The sequence below is a fragment of the Scyliorhinus torazame genome, chromosome 8 (genome assembly GCF_047496885.1).
Source record: "Scyliorhinus torazame isolate Kashiwa2021f chromosome 8, sScyTor2.1, whole genome shotgun sequence".
Taxonomy (NCBI): domain Eukaryota; kingdom Metazoa; phylum Chordata; class Chondrichthyes; order Carcharhiniformes; family Scyliorhinidae; genus Scyliorhinus; species Scyliorhinus torazame.
In genome coordinates, this window is record NC_092714.1 from 49,417,018 (window position 1) to 49,435,015 (window position 17,998).

General features: G+C 43.0%; 1 protein-coding gene across 18 annotated transcripts in view; it reads right to left on the reverse strand.

Annotated features, from left to right (window-relative positions):
- LOC140427828 (uncharacterized) overlaps window positions 1-17,998 on the reverse strand; it is a 507,915-nt gene continuing 489,917 nt past the window's right edge. For all 18 annotated transcript variants that reach the window (XM_072513572.1, XM_072513555.1, XM_072513571.1 and 15 more), the window contains 4 exons: window positions 15,142-15,171; window positions 13,258-13,416; window positions 3,732-3,854; window positions 1-2,431 (listed from right to left, as the gene is read on the reverse strand). In XM_072513572.1, the coding sequence (XP_072369673.1) occupies window positions 2,316-2,431; window positions 3,732-3,854; window positions 13,258-13,416; window positions 15,142-15,171 (428 nt within the window). In that variant the 3' untranslated portion in view covers window positions 1-2,315. The remainder of the gene's footprint in view (window positions 2,432-3,731; window positions 3,855-13,257; window positions 13,417-15,141; window positions 15,172-17,998) is intronic.

Here is a 17,998-nt window from a genome sequence, read left to right on the forward strand (position 1 = left end):
TTTTATTTTAATTATGTCTTTATTCTCAAGAGTATGACAGCATAAATGACTGCTATAGGCAACCTTGCAAAATTTATCAAAAACTCTGCTCAAGTAAAGCTGCTGACAATCTAAATACTAACTTGCAGCCATGTTTTCAGAACTAAACTCATTAATAACAATGTCACATGGGAGAGAAGATTGTATACATTAGTATGTATTACGTAATCTATAATATCCATTTGTGGTAAGAATGAGGCAATAACCTCTACAAATACTGAATAAATTGCAAGACCATCAAAGCTAAATGTCTGCGAACGTTTGGTAGCTGAGCACCTCTTGTGTGGGTGGAGATTTGATTGCCTATTTCAGCCTCGGTGTTTTCAGCAACTCTGGTGTTAGCAGAAATTGGCAACTGAATACCAAAGAATGATGCTTTGAGTGTTCTTATCTGAGGACATGACAACAGGATAGTTGAGGACATCCATTTCTGGATGATGCTCACTGAGTTATTATGGGATTTCTGTATGGACCTGGATAATTGTTTGATAGCTGAGTGTTTCTGCAGAAGCTTAGATATGTAAGTCCAGCTTCTGTACGTAGGCATGGCCAATGTTCGGCTACGCGTATGCTGGCACAGGCAGGTGATGTTTTGTTCCTCTATCATTATGAACAGAGATTTGTTGATTATGTGTTTCCGTGGTGAAATTTTTGTATTCTGCCTTGTCTATCATGCGCAGTTTAGCCTCTTGTCGGATGAGCATCTATATACATACTTTGGTAACCAAACATCTTTGTGTGCACATGGACATATGACAAGGAAGTGCGCGGTAAGCATTTTAATCCCGGTATACAGCCATTTGGCAGACTAGCATCTCTGCTTGTGCTGAGACTGGTGGGTTACGTCTCCAATTTGGTGTATGGAAATCTGGGCATGCACAGATACTCGGTGGCTGATTGTCTCTGTGCAAACATGTGCAGAGAAGGGAGCCTTGTGAATGCGAAACTTATCAAAAATTGCTCCAGCAAAGCTGCTATCAAAATATTAACTAACCATGTATGTAGAACTGAACTCTTATTAGCAACATCGCTCAGGGGAAACTGTGTATATTAGTATTATTTAACTTCTATTCATTTGTGGTATGACTGAGGCAAGAAAATCTCCAGAAATACTGAATAAATCGCCCGTAGGCAAACGTGTGGATGTTTGTTAGTTGACCATCTCTTATGTGGGTACTATTGTTGATGGCTGTTTGTAGGGTATTTGTAGATGTATAGTCTGGTTGCTCACCATAACATGGATATTTACATGCACTAACCAAAAAGAAATTGATGTTTTACAAATTTTGAATGTGTTAAAATATCTTGGCTGTAAATATTTAGTTTTGTTCTGTACTGAATAAAGTAATGTATGATCAGCTTACAAGCAGAACCAAGAGATTTGTATCCATGGGTACCTCCCTGCCTTAAGTACACTTTGGAACAAAATCAAAGCATATGAAGTAGTTACTCTACACAATATTATTTTGGGTACAATTTGTAATATTACAGGCTGCTAAGGGTACCCAATAAGAGAAGCTTCTCCATTCTGTTGCTGAAGCTCATTTGTTCAGCAAATCTAAATAAAAAAACCCTGTGAATAGAAGTTACAATTTATGTTCTGTGTTTTTAAATACATTCCTGATAAATAACATTTAAACTATTATATTCAGAACTTAGGGCATAGGGAGCCAGCTTCCCAATATCAAAACCTGTTGTTTTCAAAAAAATTAGGATGTTTGTTTTGATAAATAAAACACATTTTATAGGACTTTTTGACCAGGGCCATGTCCAAAGACAAACTTGTTAGAAGATTACAAAATCCTGGGCAGTGCTATCATTTATTTACAGCACATTTGATGAGTTGTGAGCATTAATTTATTTTTTGTATATTTAGATGTTTACATCAATTTTCAAATGGCCACTACTGCTTCTCAAAGCAGCACTTTTTAAAAAAAAAAAGGTCTGATGACATGAATAAGTGAGAGCTGGTCAGAAGATTGCTGAATCGCTTTGTTAATATCGCTATTTACTGCCCAGTTTGGTGATCACGTTGATCGAAAGCCACTTAGGTTGTGGAATAATTACAATTATGTGCCTTGGAATGGATGAAATTCACCCTGTGCCACATTATATAAAGATATCTATATGGCTTCTTAAAAAATAACATTCTGTACATTACATGGTCTATTTGAATCTTACATTGAATATAAGGAACAATATTGATGGAATATTATAGATCAGTTCCTTTGGTTTTTGCTGCTGCTTCTTGGTTTCTTGTATGGTAGTTTTTGGATTCACCATTGTCCAGGTATGGCTATACCGCATTCGTACCAATGGACGTAATTGATATGTGTTCGTCCACCTATTGTACCAAACATAACCGGCTCCTGGCGAACACTTCGGTAAAAACCTAGAAGTTACAAGAAAACAGCCTTACTTAAAGCAACTTGATAGTATTGGTGCTTATAAATTAAACATTATCATTTTCTCCCTGACTCTGGGCAATTAGTAATTTAGACAATCCGTAATATACAAATATTAGAATAATGCTTGCTTTTTGAATGTACACTTCTTCCCCTTCAACAGTGTGGCAAACATTTTGTTTATAAACTGATGTTTTGAATGTCCAATTTAGCACTATCCTGGACATTATCAAATCTGATTTCCCTCCATACTGGGTTACCCAGGTGATGTCAACAATTTGTAATAGCTCCAGCACAAACACCAAGGAGTATTTGGCTGGCCGACACAGGGAAACCACAGTAAAGACAAACGTGAAATACAGTGGTTGCAGTCTAGACTTTTCCTTCAGTCTGGATTGTACTAAATGAAGGTTTCTCTAGGACTAAAAGCATTTTTTTTCTGGTTCGACAAAGGCTTGTTGAGCTTCCAGGTTTTAAGCCCTAAAGATAATCTTTATTAGTGTCACAAGTAGGCTTACATTAACACTGTAATGAAGTTACTGTGAAAAACCCCGAGTCGCTACATTCCAGCGTACACCGAGGGAGAATTCAGAATGTTCAATTCACCTAACAAGCACATCCTTTGGCACTTGTGGGAGGAAACCGGAGCACCCGGAGGAAACCCACGCAGGCATGGGGAGAACGTGCAGACTCTGCACAGACAGTGAACCAAGTCGGGAATCGAACCTGGGACCCTGGAGCTGTGAAGTAACGGTGCTAACCACTGTGCTACCGTGCCACCCATAAATTCCAGAGATCCTGAAAGCAGCTTTTATAGATTGAACAAAGGGAATAGAGTGGGGACGAAAGAAAAGAAGAAGCCAACATTTTCAATAATATCTGTAGCCTCCTTATAAACTACCAACTACCAAAGGTCATGTCAAAGATTACAATTTCTCCTTGTGAACATTATTCAGAACAGCATTGAGATTGATGCATTCCGAAGACAATGAACTGTAGAGTTTTTACGCAGAATACAATTTTAATTTTTGAAATAGTAACGTTGGGAGAAGGTGAACATAGGTTTGAATCACATTCTGTGGCTCTTAGCAGAAGTTGTAGCATCACACAGAACAAATGTAGCTTTAAGGGAGATTGTGTTACTGGGTTCAATCTGACTGATATAACCCAGTAAAGACTAGTGCAATGCTTTCATCTCTACTAGGTAATCACTTACTTGTATATTGCATAATATAGGACCAGCAGAAAACAAGATCAGGCGACTATAATTATGGAGATTTAACTTGCCTTGTCTGATTGGCAGTTGTTCAGGAAGGAGCTGTTCTCCTGTTCTACCATCCAGGAATGAGTCCACAAACTGACAGTGATCCTCCCCATATCCAGATAAATCTCCTATGTTGTAGAAAATTCCTAAAGAAGAGGTTCAGTAACAATCATCATTAAGATTTTCTCATGCACTGATTCTCACAATTGTTGATAATTGTTGTTTCAGTGGATAATCTGTTAGTAAAGGATTTGAATTGTGTGAAAATTACAGTGACTTGCATGCTTACAGTAATTGGATATTGGATTCACAATTTATAAGATAGTTAATGGAAAATTAAATTGCCATGAATTTCATTCAAGCATAAGGGATAAACATACATTTTAAACATTCAGAGTTCATTATTTATACCCTTCATTCTGAATTTGAACAATTGAATAATGTGACCTGATCAGTATTTTAATGTGGAAAGTGAAATGTACTCCATAAACCTCAAGCTCTCCACTGCTGTGGGCCCATAGTACACTTCCCAGTCATTATGTTCAGCTACTCAGCTGGATGGTGGCATTAGAATAATTTTTGAACTGATTACTGTTGGGTTGGGGAACTGAATTGAGATGAACCTGCCAATAAATTTAATGGAAACAGAATGAATGTGCCAGATTTTTTGTTTCCATGTACTTCAGCCGGAGGAATTTAATTGCCATGGTTAGTACTTCTCTGAGTTTATAGTGTTGCGTGTGACATCCAGCCCCACGCATCGCAAAGCCTTTTTCAAGCAAATATCCAAATAGGAAAGTGACTTATGCCATAATTTTTAACTGCTTGTTTGAGAACAACCTCCCAAGCAAAGTAGTTTGATGATAATCTGAAAATAGATGCCACTCTTGTGTTATTAAGTCATTTACAGGAACAATCCTTAACAGGTGTACTCAGTGGACCATTCGGTTGGATATTTGCATAGATTTAAGAGGGGTAACCCTATCGTACTGATAAATATCGGATGTGAATATTACTAGTTATTTGTGTACTTCCAACATGGCCTCCTAACGTTTTGCTGCACAGCACATTGAAATCACCAAAAATAATGGCAACACTACATTCAGATCAAGTGTCCAATATCCCTGCTGCAGCTTTTCTCTCTCACATTCATGCAGGCATGGATTGTCAGTAAGATTGGATTGGATCGGTTTATTGTCATGTGTACCGATGTACAGTGAATAGTATTCTGCGTGCAGCTCAAACAGATCATTCCGTACATGAAAAGAAAATACTTAATAGGGAAAACATAAAATACACAATGTAAATACACAGACACAGGCATTGGGTGAAGCACAAAGGCGTGTAGTACTACTCAGTAGAGATGTGTGAAAAGATCAGATCAGTCCATAAGAGGGTCGTTTAGGAGTCTGGTAACAGCAGAGAAGAACCTGTTTTTGAATCCGTGCGTGTTCTCAGACTTTTGTATCTCCTGCTTGATGAAAGAAGTTGGAAGAGTGAGTAAGCCGGGTATGAAGAGTCTTTGATTATGCTGCCCACATTACCAAGGCAGCGGGAGGTGTAGATAGAGTCAATGGATGGGAGGCAGGTTTGTGTGATGGACTGGGCGGTGTTGTCGATTCTCTCTAGTTTCTTGCGGTCATGAGCCAAGCAGTTGCCATCCCAGGCTGTGATAAATCACCCATGGGCCACAATCCCTCCATATGGTTCAAGGAGATTACTCAGCCCATGACAGTGACCACTGCATAATCCTTATGAAGGTGAAGTCCCGTCTTCACACTGAGGATGCCCTCCATAGAGTTGTGTGGCATTACCATTGTACTGATTGAGAGATTCCCACAATCAGTAAGAATAAACAACAACAACTCCTCCACGATAGTCATCAATATCGGGGCCCCGCAAGGCTGCGTACTTAGCCCCCTACTATACTCCCTATACACAACACGACTGCGTTTGCTACAAGTTGCTGACGACACGACCGTAGTAGGTCGGATCTCGAACAACGATGAGTCAGAATGCAGGAGGGAGACAGAGAACCTAGTGGAGTGGTGTAATGACAGCAATCTCTTCAAATTCCTAGGTGTGCACATCACCAAATATCTGTCCTGATCCACCCCCATTGACAATACGACCAAGAAAGCACAATAGTGCCTATACTTCCTCAGGAAACTAAGGAAATTCAGCATGTCCACATTGACTCTTACCAGCCTTTACAGGTGCACCACAGAAAGCATCCTAACTGGCTGCATCACAGCCTGGTATGACAACTGCTCAGCCCAAGACCACAAGAAACTACAGAGTCGTGAACACCGCCCAGTCCATCAAACAAACCCGCCTCCCATCCATTGACTCTATCTATACCTCCTGCTGCCTTGGGAATGTGGGTAGCATAATCAAAGACCCCTCCCACCTGGCTTACTCACTCTTCCAACTTCTTCTATTGGGCAGGAGATACAAAAGTCTGAGAACAGGCACAAACAGATCCAAAACAGCTTCTTCCCCGCTGTTACCAGACTCCTAAACGACCTTCCTATGGACTGATCTGATTAATACTACCATCCTGTATGCTTCACCCGATGCCGGTGTCTATGTATTTACATAATGTACCTTGTGTTGCCCTATTACATATTTTCTTTTCATGTACTAAAGGATCTGCTTGAGCTGCACACAGAAATATACTTTTCACTGCACCTCGGTACATGTGACAATAAACAAATCTAAAATCCAAAAAGATTCAGAACAGGTAGAAATTCACAAATGGACATTCATGAGATATCGTGGGTGGTCATCAGCAGCAGAATTATATTCTGCCATAATCTGTAACTTCAGCCCAGAAAACACTTCATGCTATCATTATGAATCCAGGAGCCAACGCTGGCTCGATGAGGGTGTACCTAAAAGTGTGATGCCAACCTGGTCAAGCTGCAACACAAGGCTATGCATGTGCAGAATGTAGGAATGAATTTAAGATATATTATATATATTTGGCGCAGTAAGGGTTAAAAGCCTGGTATAGTGTTTGACTGCTGGAGTCACGTTTTTAAAAAATCCTAGTTTGAAAGACAGCTAGGCTTTTTGGAGATGGAGGTGCAATTGAAGCATAATGGACTTTTGTTTATATTAAGAGGGTTCCCTGGGGAGTCGGTAATTAGAGACATTGTGCTTAGTCAATGGGAGGAGCCACAGGCTGAAGCAGTTTAAACAACTTTAGTTTTAGATTGGGATGTGTCCAGACAAGCAGCTACTCTCAATACAATGAGTTAGATCTGTCTGTAGACAGACTAGCAGTTTCTTTCCAAACAGTTCAGTTAAAGATTTGACTGGGGACAGACCAGACAGACAGTGAGTTAAAGATTTGCCTATGGGACTTCCGGTTGCGGCTATGCGGAGCTAAGCCGCACGATTCGGCAGCTCCCGCTACCACGGACTTTCGGGCTCGCTAGAGGAGCCCCAACGGAACTTTTTTTGACGCCAACCCGTGGGAAAGGGAAGAGAGAGGTCCCCCTCCAACTTCTATGAAAGGGACCAGGACTGTAACGGCCAAAAAATCGGCACTGGAGCAGCGGGAGAAGCGAGGGAAAGAAAACAAAATGGTGGCGGCCAGAGGCAAAGGGGAGCTGCAGGAGTTCATCAAGCGCTGCTTCGAGGAGATGCGCAAGGAGATGCTGGCGCCTATGCTTTCGGCAATTGAAGGACTCGGGATCACCCAGAAGGCCCACGAGGTTAAGATCCAGGAGGTAGAGAAAAGAGTCAGAACGAGGACGAGCTCTTGGGCCTGGCGGTGAGAGTGGAGCAGCATGAGGCGCTACACAAGAGGTGGGTGGGAAGACTCGAAGACCTGGAGAACAGGTCGAGGAGAAAGAACCTGCGGATCCTGGGTCTCCCTGTAGGATTGGAGGGGGCCGATGCCGGGGCATACACGAGCACGATGCTCGGGGCGATGATGGGCAATGAGGCCCCTTCGAGGCCGCTGGAGTTGGACGGGGCACACCGGGTGCTGGCGAGGAAGCCCCAGGCAAATGAGCCGCCAAGGGCGATGGTGGTGAGGTTTCACCGGTTCACGGACAGAGAGAGGGTCCTGAAATGGGCCAAGAAGGAGCGAAGCAGTAAGTGGGACAATGCAGAGATCCGAATATACCCGGACTGGAGCACGGAGGTTGCAAAGCGGAGAGTGGGTTTCAATCGGGCCAAAGCGGTGTTGCACCGAAAAGGAGTGAAATTCGGAATGCTGTAGCCAGCGCGACTGTGGGTCACATACAAGAGCCAACACTATTACTTCGAAACGCCTGAAGAGGCGTGGACCTTTATTCAAACCGAAAAGTTGGACTCTAACTGAGGGTTTGTGAGGGTGGGGGGGATGTTTGAGGTTTGATGTGTGATGGTTGGTGTATATAGGGGGTCAACCACGCGCAGGAAATGTTACATGGTCTGGGGGAGAGAGACAAGGCCGCTACAGGAGCTGCACCAGAGGGGGGGGAGTGGGCTGTGGAAAGCGCAGGGTTTTTCCTGCGCGCGGGAAGAAAGGCGGGAAGGGGAACGAAGGAACGCAGATAGATTGGGGGACTCCCACACGGGGAGGTCAATGGGACGGCGGGGGAAGCCGGTGTCAACTGACTTATGGGAGTGACGTGGGGGGAGCAAAAAAACTAGACAGGGGTCTAGCGGGGTTGGGAGGGGGCGGGGAGAAAGGGTTGCTGCTGCACTGGCCGAAAGGGAATGGGACACAGAAGAGGTGGTCGGGGCGGGGGTCCCCCGTCTGGGGGACTGGAGGGTGAGGGAGGTGTGGACACGGGATTGGCCCAGAAAAGGAGATGGCTAGTCAGTTGCTGGGGTGGGGGGTGTGAGAGCCCCTCCAATCCGGCTGATAACGTGGAACGTGAGGGGCCTGAATGGGCCGGTGAAGAGGGCTCGAGTGTTCGCGCACTTAAAGGGACTGAAGGCGGACGTGGTCATGCTCCAAGAGACACACCTGAAGGTGGCGGACCAGGTCAGGCTAAGAAAGGGATGGGTAGGACAGGTATTCCACTCGGGACTGGACGTGAAGAATAGAGGGGTGGCAATATTGGTGGGAAAGCGGGTTTCATTTGAGGCCAAGACTATTGTAGTGGACAATGGAGGGCGATATGTAATGGTGAGCGGTAGGCTGCAAGGGACGTGGGTGGTTTTGGTAAACGTATACGCCCCGAACTGGGATGATGCAGGATTCATGAAGCGCATGTTGGGGTGCATTCCAGACCTGGAGATAGGAGGCCTGATAATGGGAGGGGACTTCAATACAGTGTTGGATCCAGCACTGGACCGCTCCAAATCAAGGACTGGAAAGAGGCCGGCGGCGGCCAAGGTACTTAGGGGGTTTATGGATCAGATGGGGGGGTGGACCCATGGCGGTTTGCAAGGCCGCAGGCCAGGGAATTTTCTTTCTTCTCCCATGTACACAAAGCCTACTCCCGGATAGATTTTTTTGTTCTGGGCAGGGCGCTCATCCCGACGGTGGAGGGGACGGAGTATTTGGCCATAGCCCTTTCGGACCATGCCTCGCACTGGGTGGAACTGGAGCTGGGAGAGGAGAGGGACCAACGCCCGCTATGGCGGCTGGATGTGGGACTGCTGGCGGACGAGGTGGTGTGTGGGAAGGTGAGGGGGTGTATCGAAAGGTACTTGGAGGCCAACGACAACGGGAAGGTGCGGGTGGGGGTGGTATGGGATGCGTTGAAGGCAGTGATCAGGGGAGAGCTAATCTCCATTAGGGCCCATAGGGAGAAGGCAGAGGGCATGGAAAGGGAGAGGTTAGTGGGGGAGATTTTGAGAGTGGACAGGAGATATGCAGAGGCCCCGGAGGAAAGATTACTTGGGGAAAGACGAAGGCTCCAGACGGAGTTTGACCTGTTGACCACAGGGAAGGCGGAGGCACAGTGGAGGAAAGCGCAGGGGGCGACCTACGAGTATGGGGACAAGGCTAGTCGGATGCTGGCACACCAGCTCCGTAAGAGGATGGCAGCGAGGGAAATAGTGGGAGTCAAAGATGGAAGGGGTGCCACGGTTCGGAGTGCGCCGAAAATAAACGAGGTATTTAAGGCCTTCTATGAAGAGCTGTACAGATCCCAGCCCCCAGCGGGGGGAGAGGGGACGAGACGATTCCTAGACCGGCTGAGATTCCCGAGGGTGGAGGAGCAAGAGGTGGCTGGTTTGGTGGCACCAATTGGGTTGGAGGAGCTGAGCAAGGGTTTGGGGAGTATGCAGGCGGGGATGGATCGTAATATGCGCATGCTAAACAGCGGAAAAAGTATGCTGTAGATATAATGAAGTGATCCCATTACCAATGGGTCAGATCAAAACATTGAAATCCAGATGTGAAAGGTGGTGGACAAATAAATAACTAATCAGAGGAGGAAGCTCCACAAACATCCTCACCGTCAATGATCGCAGACCCCAGCACAAGATAGTCCGTAGGGATCGTTACCTCTGTGACACTCCGGTCCACTTCTCCATCAGCCCTGACACAAACAATCCCTTCGCATGGCACCTCCCCACATAATCGCTGAAGGTGTGAAACCTAACCCTTTACCTCGTCCCTCTTCACCAGGCCCCAATTACACCTTGCAGGTGAAGCAGCATTTTAGTTGCACTTCCATCAATTTAGTCTGCTGTTTTTGATGCTCTCAAGGCACCTTCTCTACATTGGGGAGACTAAATGATAACTGGGTGATCACTTTATGGAACACCTTCACTCAGTCCTAAAGCATGATCCTGACCTTCCTGTCACTTGCAATTTCAATTCTGCTGGCATGCCTACATTTTAGTCCTTAACCTGCTGCAGTGTTGCAGTGAAGTCTAACGCAAACTGGAGGAACAGAACCTCATCTTCCAATTAGGCACTTTACAGCCATTTGGACTTAACGTTGAGTTCAACAAAGTCAAACCATGAACTCCCTTCCATTTTCATTTTTTCCTTCAAGCTCCCCACTCACAGAGCCACCTGTAACTTGTTTTACTTTCACAATGTTGACCCTTATTCTGCTATTAACACATTCAGCTACTTTACCTTTACGCCATTATTAGCACCTCCTTTATCTTTAACACAACCAATAACATTCCCTTTCTCTCCTGTCCATGATTTATTTGTCAAATCTCCTGAGCTCCCACCTGTCTTTGACCTTCGGCACCTTCACCACCACCCTCCATCTGTATAATCACATTTCCAGCCCTTTTCAGCTCTGAAGAAGTCGTACGGACTTGAAATCTATTTCTCTCCACAGATGCTGCTAGACCTGAAACGTCCAGCATTTTCTGTTTTTTATTAAAGTGAAACAATGTTTTCATAGAATTTACAGTGCAGAAGGAGGCCATTCGGCCCATCGGGTTTACACCGGCCCCTGAAAGACCACCCTACCTAAGCCCACACCTCCGCCCTAACCCGTAACCCAGCAACTCTACCTAACATTTGGACACTACGGGGCAATTAATGTGACCAATCCACCTAACCTGCAGATCTTTGGACTGGGAGGAAACCAGAGCACTCGGAGGAAACCCACGCTGACACGGGGAGAACGTGCAGACTTTGCACAGTGACCCAAGTCGGGAATCAAACCCGGGTCCCTGTGAAGCAACAGTGCTAACCTAATGAGCCATCGTGCCAACCAAGACATCATCACTGCGCTGGCCGGGAATCAAACCTGGGTCAACTGCTTGGCAGGCAGTTATGCTTCCCACTACACCACCATCACTTTTGAGTCAATGATAAGTGAGCACTTACTATAAATGTCAGCTGTGCAGCTGGCACCCACAGCATAAATTAATTATCAAATTTCTCAGAGAAACCTTTATGAGCAGCAATTGCTCCATCCTTCTATTTTGTTGACCTACTTTTTGATTGCGCCCACTAGGAACTAATCTTGCTAGCCTCAGCCTGTTTATGCCCGCCCACCACTGTTCCCTTAGACTTTGCCAGCAGATTAACGATGGCCTCCTACTTTCCACATTTCCCATCTGTTCACTCAGGAGTGCGATCTTTTCCACCTACCACCATACCAACATCATAGATTTGGTTGAAATTTCTCTAATGGCGGCAAAACCGTACCCCTTACTGGAGCCACCCAGCGTAGGTTTGGAGGACAGAAAAACTAAGATATTCTTGAATATTTTTAATGACCTTATCAATAACTGCTTGCTTCATGTTTCTTTTTTGAATTTCAATTAACCCTCATCTTCAAATCCTTGGGAATGGAAAATCTCAACCAAATGTTTCCTTTGCATTTTATTCTTCAAATGCATTCTTCGCCGACCCCTACATATCTTGTAAATTTCAGAGGCAGTCTGTCTATCCCTGGAATCTAAACAATGATTAGAAGAATCAATTCAACGGTGGTGTTAGTTTTACTGTACCTCTGTTTTACCCCTCATGAGGGTTAATTGCTTTCTGTATCCTCTGCACTAATCTTAAAAAGATTTTCATTTTTCTTCTGTATTACTTTTTAAAACTCGCCACATCCATAGCGTTTTCAAACTTTATTTCCTGTTGATTTCCCAAAAGTACTCATCAACTGTTGCAAGTAACTTGTTTGTCTCCATCTCCATAGCCACTAACGAACACCAGATTGTGTTTCACATTCTGTCAATGTTAATTATACGATCAACATAATGAGTTCGTTTTTTTTTAATGAAGAACTCAATTTTTAGGACTTTGGATCTTATTTTCTGTTTTTATTCTGCTCTTCTACGGTTTTTAAAAAATAACTATTTCCCATTTTTTCCGCAATCATTATGTTCTCAATCAGAGTTGATCTCTGGCCAGCAGATCAGTACTTAAGATTTTAGTCGAGTAACAGATGCATTTTCAACTTCATAACCAAGAAGGTGCTTCAGGAAATCTTTACTGAAAGAAAACTCCGCCCTGGATTTTCTATAGCTTTTATTAAAGGGGCAATATTGCCTTGGGCAGCTTTGATATAACAAGGGGAACACTGATGCGGTTGGTGACACGATTCAATCATGTCAATCTCATTACCTGCAAATTTAACATGCCAACATTAGAAATTTCTTGCAGCTTCCAATATGGTGATGGATTACTGCGAAAAATATTTTAGAACGGAGTATACCCAAACAATCTTAATTTAGCAGCACAATCCTTTTTCCATTTGTTCGTGGATCCACATTGGCTTCAGGTTAATCAATGCTTTGATTTTAAAATTCTCATCTTTATTTCCCTCCATGGCCTCGCCTCTCCCTAGCTCAGTAATTTCCTCTAGCCCAAAACCCTCCAAGTTTGACTTTTTTATTTGTTCCATCATTCTTGACCATGTCTTCAACTGCAAAGGTCTTGAGCTCAGAAATTCCATTCCTTAACTTCTCCATCGCTTTATCTTTCTCTCTTCCTTGGAAAAACTCTGCTCAACATCTTCTCTACCATATCCTTATGTGGCTTCATGTCAAATTTTGTTTTGGTATGCTCCTGTGAAGCATCTTGGACAGCTTTATTTTGTTAAAAGCACGCTATGAGGGCAAGCTCTTGTTGCAGTTACAATACCTTTTTTTAAAAAAAAAAAATCATACCTGAGAGGGAATTACTGAGATAAATCTTATATCTCAGTGAGTTACACAGAATGATGCCAACAAATTTCCTGTACCGGGTTCGTTTGACAAACCGCTTGCCTTGACATTCTGAGTACGAATCAAATTTGAAGGAGTATTGAGTCCAGATGGCATCTTTCCCTGTTAAGTAAAGAGCAGGAAGTAAGAATAAAGGGTGTCCTGTTCTCTTCCAGTGCTACAATGGACTAGTTCATAACATGGTCACTATGATACCACTTATAATAATAATCTTTATTATTGTCACAAGTAGGCTTACTGTTAACACCGCAGTGAAGTTACTGTGAAAATCCCCTAGTCGCCCCATTCCAGCGCCTGTCCGGAACTGAGGGAGAATTCAGAATGTCCAAATTACCTAACAGCAATTCTTTCGGAGCACCCGGAGGAAACCCACGCAGACACGGGGAGAACGTGCAGACTCCACATAGACAATGACCCAAGCGGGAATCGTACCTGAGACCCTGGCGCTGTGAAGCAGCTGTGCAAACCACTGTGTTACCCATGCCACACAAGTACCATGCTACTTATTACAGCCGTTGGTTCATTTTGCACAAACACTTCAACAATAAACAGACCAGGTATATGTTTCCATGTTATTTGTCTGCATCAAAAAAAAACCTGTTGGCTTTCTAACAGCTATTTCTATAGGTACTGTCAATGCTATTTCATGATTGCTGGCCGGGGAGTATAAACATAGAAATGTTAATCTCTTTTGATCCACGGTTTTCTTTGTGTCCCCTTTTCTACCCCTTCTGCAATAGAAAGTTGTCACCCCAGAAAACAACACCTGGTCATCTAGCTGAGAACTCATGTGGTCAAGATAATTGGATTGAAGCGACAGGCCTAAACCTCTTTCTGGGGGTGAACCAAGTATTGAGCGCTAGACAAATTCACTAATTGGACACCTAATGGACAAATTCACTTATTAATTTGAAAAACTAACAAAGGGACATTGATTCCATAAAATAAAAGTTGTAGTTTGCCGAGAAAATGTCATGTGTGCTGATTTTCCATTTTTGCGGAAAACAAAAGTGCATTTGCAGAGGCTACTCCCCAAAAAAATCTAATAACTCAATGGGAACTGTGCTCTCAAAAGAATCATGAATCATTCGCTTTGATTGCAGGGAATAGCAGCCCATTTGTAAATTACATGATGGGCAAAGCTTCTGGATCTCTGTTTCCATGGAAAACAGAAAGAGAAATGTGGAAACTGAACACAGATTAAAAATGATAGAAATCGCATAATTAAGAAAAATCTATTGATTTAGTCAGTTGTTGTAAACCACTAATCCAATTTCCATTGTATGCTTCACATCATCACAATGAAATGCTGAACAAAATAAAGAACTGGACCATTAATGACAAAACAAAAAAGGATTGTACATCACATTTTCATGAAGATGATATCCCTTTAAATACCACAATTCTTTTCCCCCAATATACCAAAATCCCAAATTTATCTAAGTAATGTCAAAGGGGACAGTATTATTATGTTTAAGTTGATCGCTGACCGATAACAAACCGATAGTTGAGTAAAAGAGGCACGAGTGACTGATTCTGTACAAACCATCACTGCATTGAGTGTGATGTGTAAATATTGTTGAATTATAAAAATAACCTGCAACACAGACCAAAAAGCTCTCTTAGTGGGCTCCTAAGTATTAAATGTTCAGCATGAGTTAACCCACCTCATATTAAACTAAAATCATGCATGTCGTATATTTCATTGTATGCTTGGCTTCACCATTCAGCTGAGCCCAACCTTGGCAGATTTTAATGCTATTAATATTCATCTTCCACACTTTTTCATCAGAGAAATATGTCCTGACTGGAGCTTGCAGCACTCACCTGGTACATATTCACTTACGCTGGGGTCCGCTACAGGGTTGGGAGGTGGGGGAGAAGGGAAATAAACGTGGAAAATAAAGAAGGAGCATTAGAAAATGAAACTTTTACATTTTAAAAAAAAATCTTACAAACTAGAAATATTTCAAAAGGGGAAGATCTTGGAACGTACTGAGAAGTATGAGCACGTCACTCCAAGAATATTAATCAGAGTACTGATTTGAAAATGCAGTTTTTAACCATTATTGCTACTTTATAATCAAGATATGGAAATAAGACCTTGATCTAGCTTCCCATCATGAAAGCATAATAAACAGTGAAACATTACAGATTGGTCAGTTATCACCACTTAAAACTTTACAAATACTCACTGTTACAAGGCGTAGAAATTGGAGCTGCTTCTGCAATTTTACACAAGTAAATTGCTAGCCTTCTTTGCAAATATAATCTTCCCTCCAACTCTCTTCCATTCCAGGTAATTTCTCCCTATAAACCCCATCCCCCTTCCTCCAGTTCACTGAGGCTGGCTCCATTACTGCACTTGCCTAATTCCCAGACATTTTCTCCCTCCAACAATCCTCCATGTTCACAGAAATATCGAGATAGATATTTAACAAAGCTGACCCATAATAAGTTGGCTGATTTTCATTTCCTTTCCCCCCTCCAGCAAAGCCTGTTCTTGAGCTTTCCTCTTTCCTCCCAGGTTCTGGTTTTGGGCTTTGTCCCTCCCACCCTAAATGTCACTCTAAGAGTACCCCCTCAATACTGCTCCAGTCCACCTACTTCCTGTTGCTGCTCTGATTTTAAAGCTGCTGTTCCCTTTGACAATATGCCCAAGTTATTTTTGTAATATTCCCAACACTATATGTGGTGGCATTCACAGAACAAGAATCAAAGACGTGACTACAGGAATTGGGAGATTTCCAACAAAGCCAAGGAAGGCACCTAAAAATGACACCAGATGTCACCTGCAAATGCAACTCTGTAAAATCCTGATGGTGGGGATGCGTGATTAATACTGAAAAAAGGCATCACAAGCTTTCCCATAGGGCTATTGCCAAGGTCTTCTCAGTCATGAAGGTAAGGCATGATTTGTTAGACCGCTGCCTACTTCTACCCATATCTGTCTCAAGTTTCTTGTTTGATTTCTTTCGTTAGAATTAAGGGCGTTCAGAATTCCCAAATGGCACCCAATAGAAATACCAATCTGTCATTTTAGTCGTAAAATCGGACCCATTTGCTATATACCACTTATAAAATAAGCACAACTGCACATTTTCAAATTAGTTAGCAATTGTCTCACTCTTTTTGATCATAAATCTAACTCCTAATATTTCCTGACTATGGACAGATTTGGATGTCACTTCATTAGGTTGGTGATGAATGTTGCTTTTGCACAGCAGTTTTGGCATCCGTACAGCACCCTCTTGGTAGGAATCCAAAAGTAAGTATGCAAATACACAGTGCAAGAATGGAAGGAAGGAGCAAAATGGTGCTACAACCCTCCCTATAACAACATTGCAGCAAGAGACCATTTATTTTATCATTTGTAAGAACCACGTCTGGAACCATCCAAAATCATTATTTTTAAAAAGCTTAACTGCCTCATGTTTCTTTCAAGATTTTAAATACTCCCTAACTAAATGCCTTTTTGCACACCGGAACTTTTAGCTTTTAACTAAAAATTCCAGGGATTATGTACTTTAAAACTAAGCGTTAACCAAATTTAGAGAAAGTAAATTATTCCATACTACGTTCCAGATCCAATTTTAAACTTGCACACCTGACAGAAACCAAGTGTGTGGAAACCAGAGACAGGGTCAGATTCTGTTGCGATGCACCCAAAGCCTGCTGATAAATCCTTCTGTACCCATCACGCCCGCCCTAGCGTTGCAATATCTGTTAGCCCTGCCACCTTCCAAGAACTCTGCATTTCTCAACTCAGGCCTTTGTCAAAGCTCACTTGGATGAAGTAATGAAGAGCTACCAAGAACAGTTCATGAGTGGTATGGGGGGAATTGATTATACTTGCAGCTCAGTGTCAAATGCTAGCTATGTTTTGACAGAATTTACAGTACAGAATTTGCAGAATTTCAGTGCAGAAGAAGGCAATTTGGCCCATCGAGTCTGCACCAGCCCTTGGAAAGAGCTCCCCCACTTAAGCCCATGCCTCCCCCCTATCACCGTAACCCAGTAACCCCACCTAACCTGTTTGGACACTAAGGGCACTTTATCTTGGCCAATCCACCTAACCTGCTCATCTTTGGACTGAGGGAGGAAACCGGAGCACCCGGAGGAAACACACGCAGACACAGGGAGAACATGCAAACTCCGCACAGACAGTGACCCAAGCCAGGAATCAAACCTGGGACCCTGGAGCTGTGAAGCAACTGTGATAAACACTGTGCTACCGTGCTACCCACTGCAGGACAGAATATACAATTTTTTTTTGATTTTTTTCCCAGTATATACAAAATGTTGTTTGAAGTATGAAGCATCAAAACGAAGTACAGATATATATGTTGGAGTAGGAAAACGGACTTAAAGAGCAATCTTTTTTAATACTCTGCCAGTGTTCCATTTAATTGGTAACTTAAAAAACAGTTCCATTGCTGGGAAGCATTTAAAAGAAGTACTTGTAGTTGATTTTTAATTGTGAAAGGGAAAAGTTCTAGTATTACAGATGGTTTTAGTTTGGCTGCATTTTATCCCAGCTCCTCGAGAGATTCCCCCCTTCCTCCTTCCCCAAACTCCGTCCTGCTGTCCCCATAGTGTGTCTGTATACTTCTTGGTATGCTCGTGTAACTGGATTTGAGCATATTGTATAGAGATCAGCAAACGCTAGTGTACAGGTACAAAA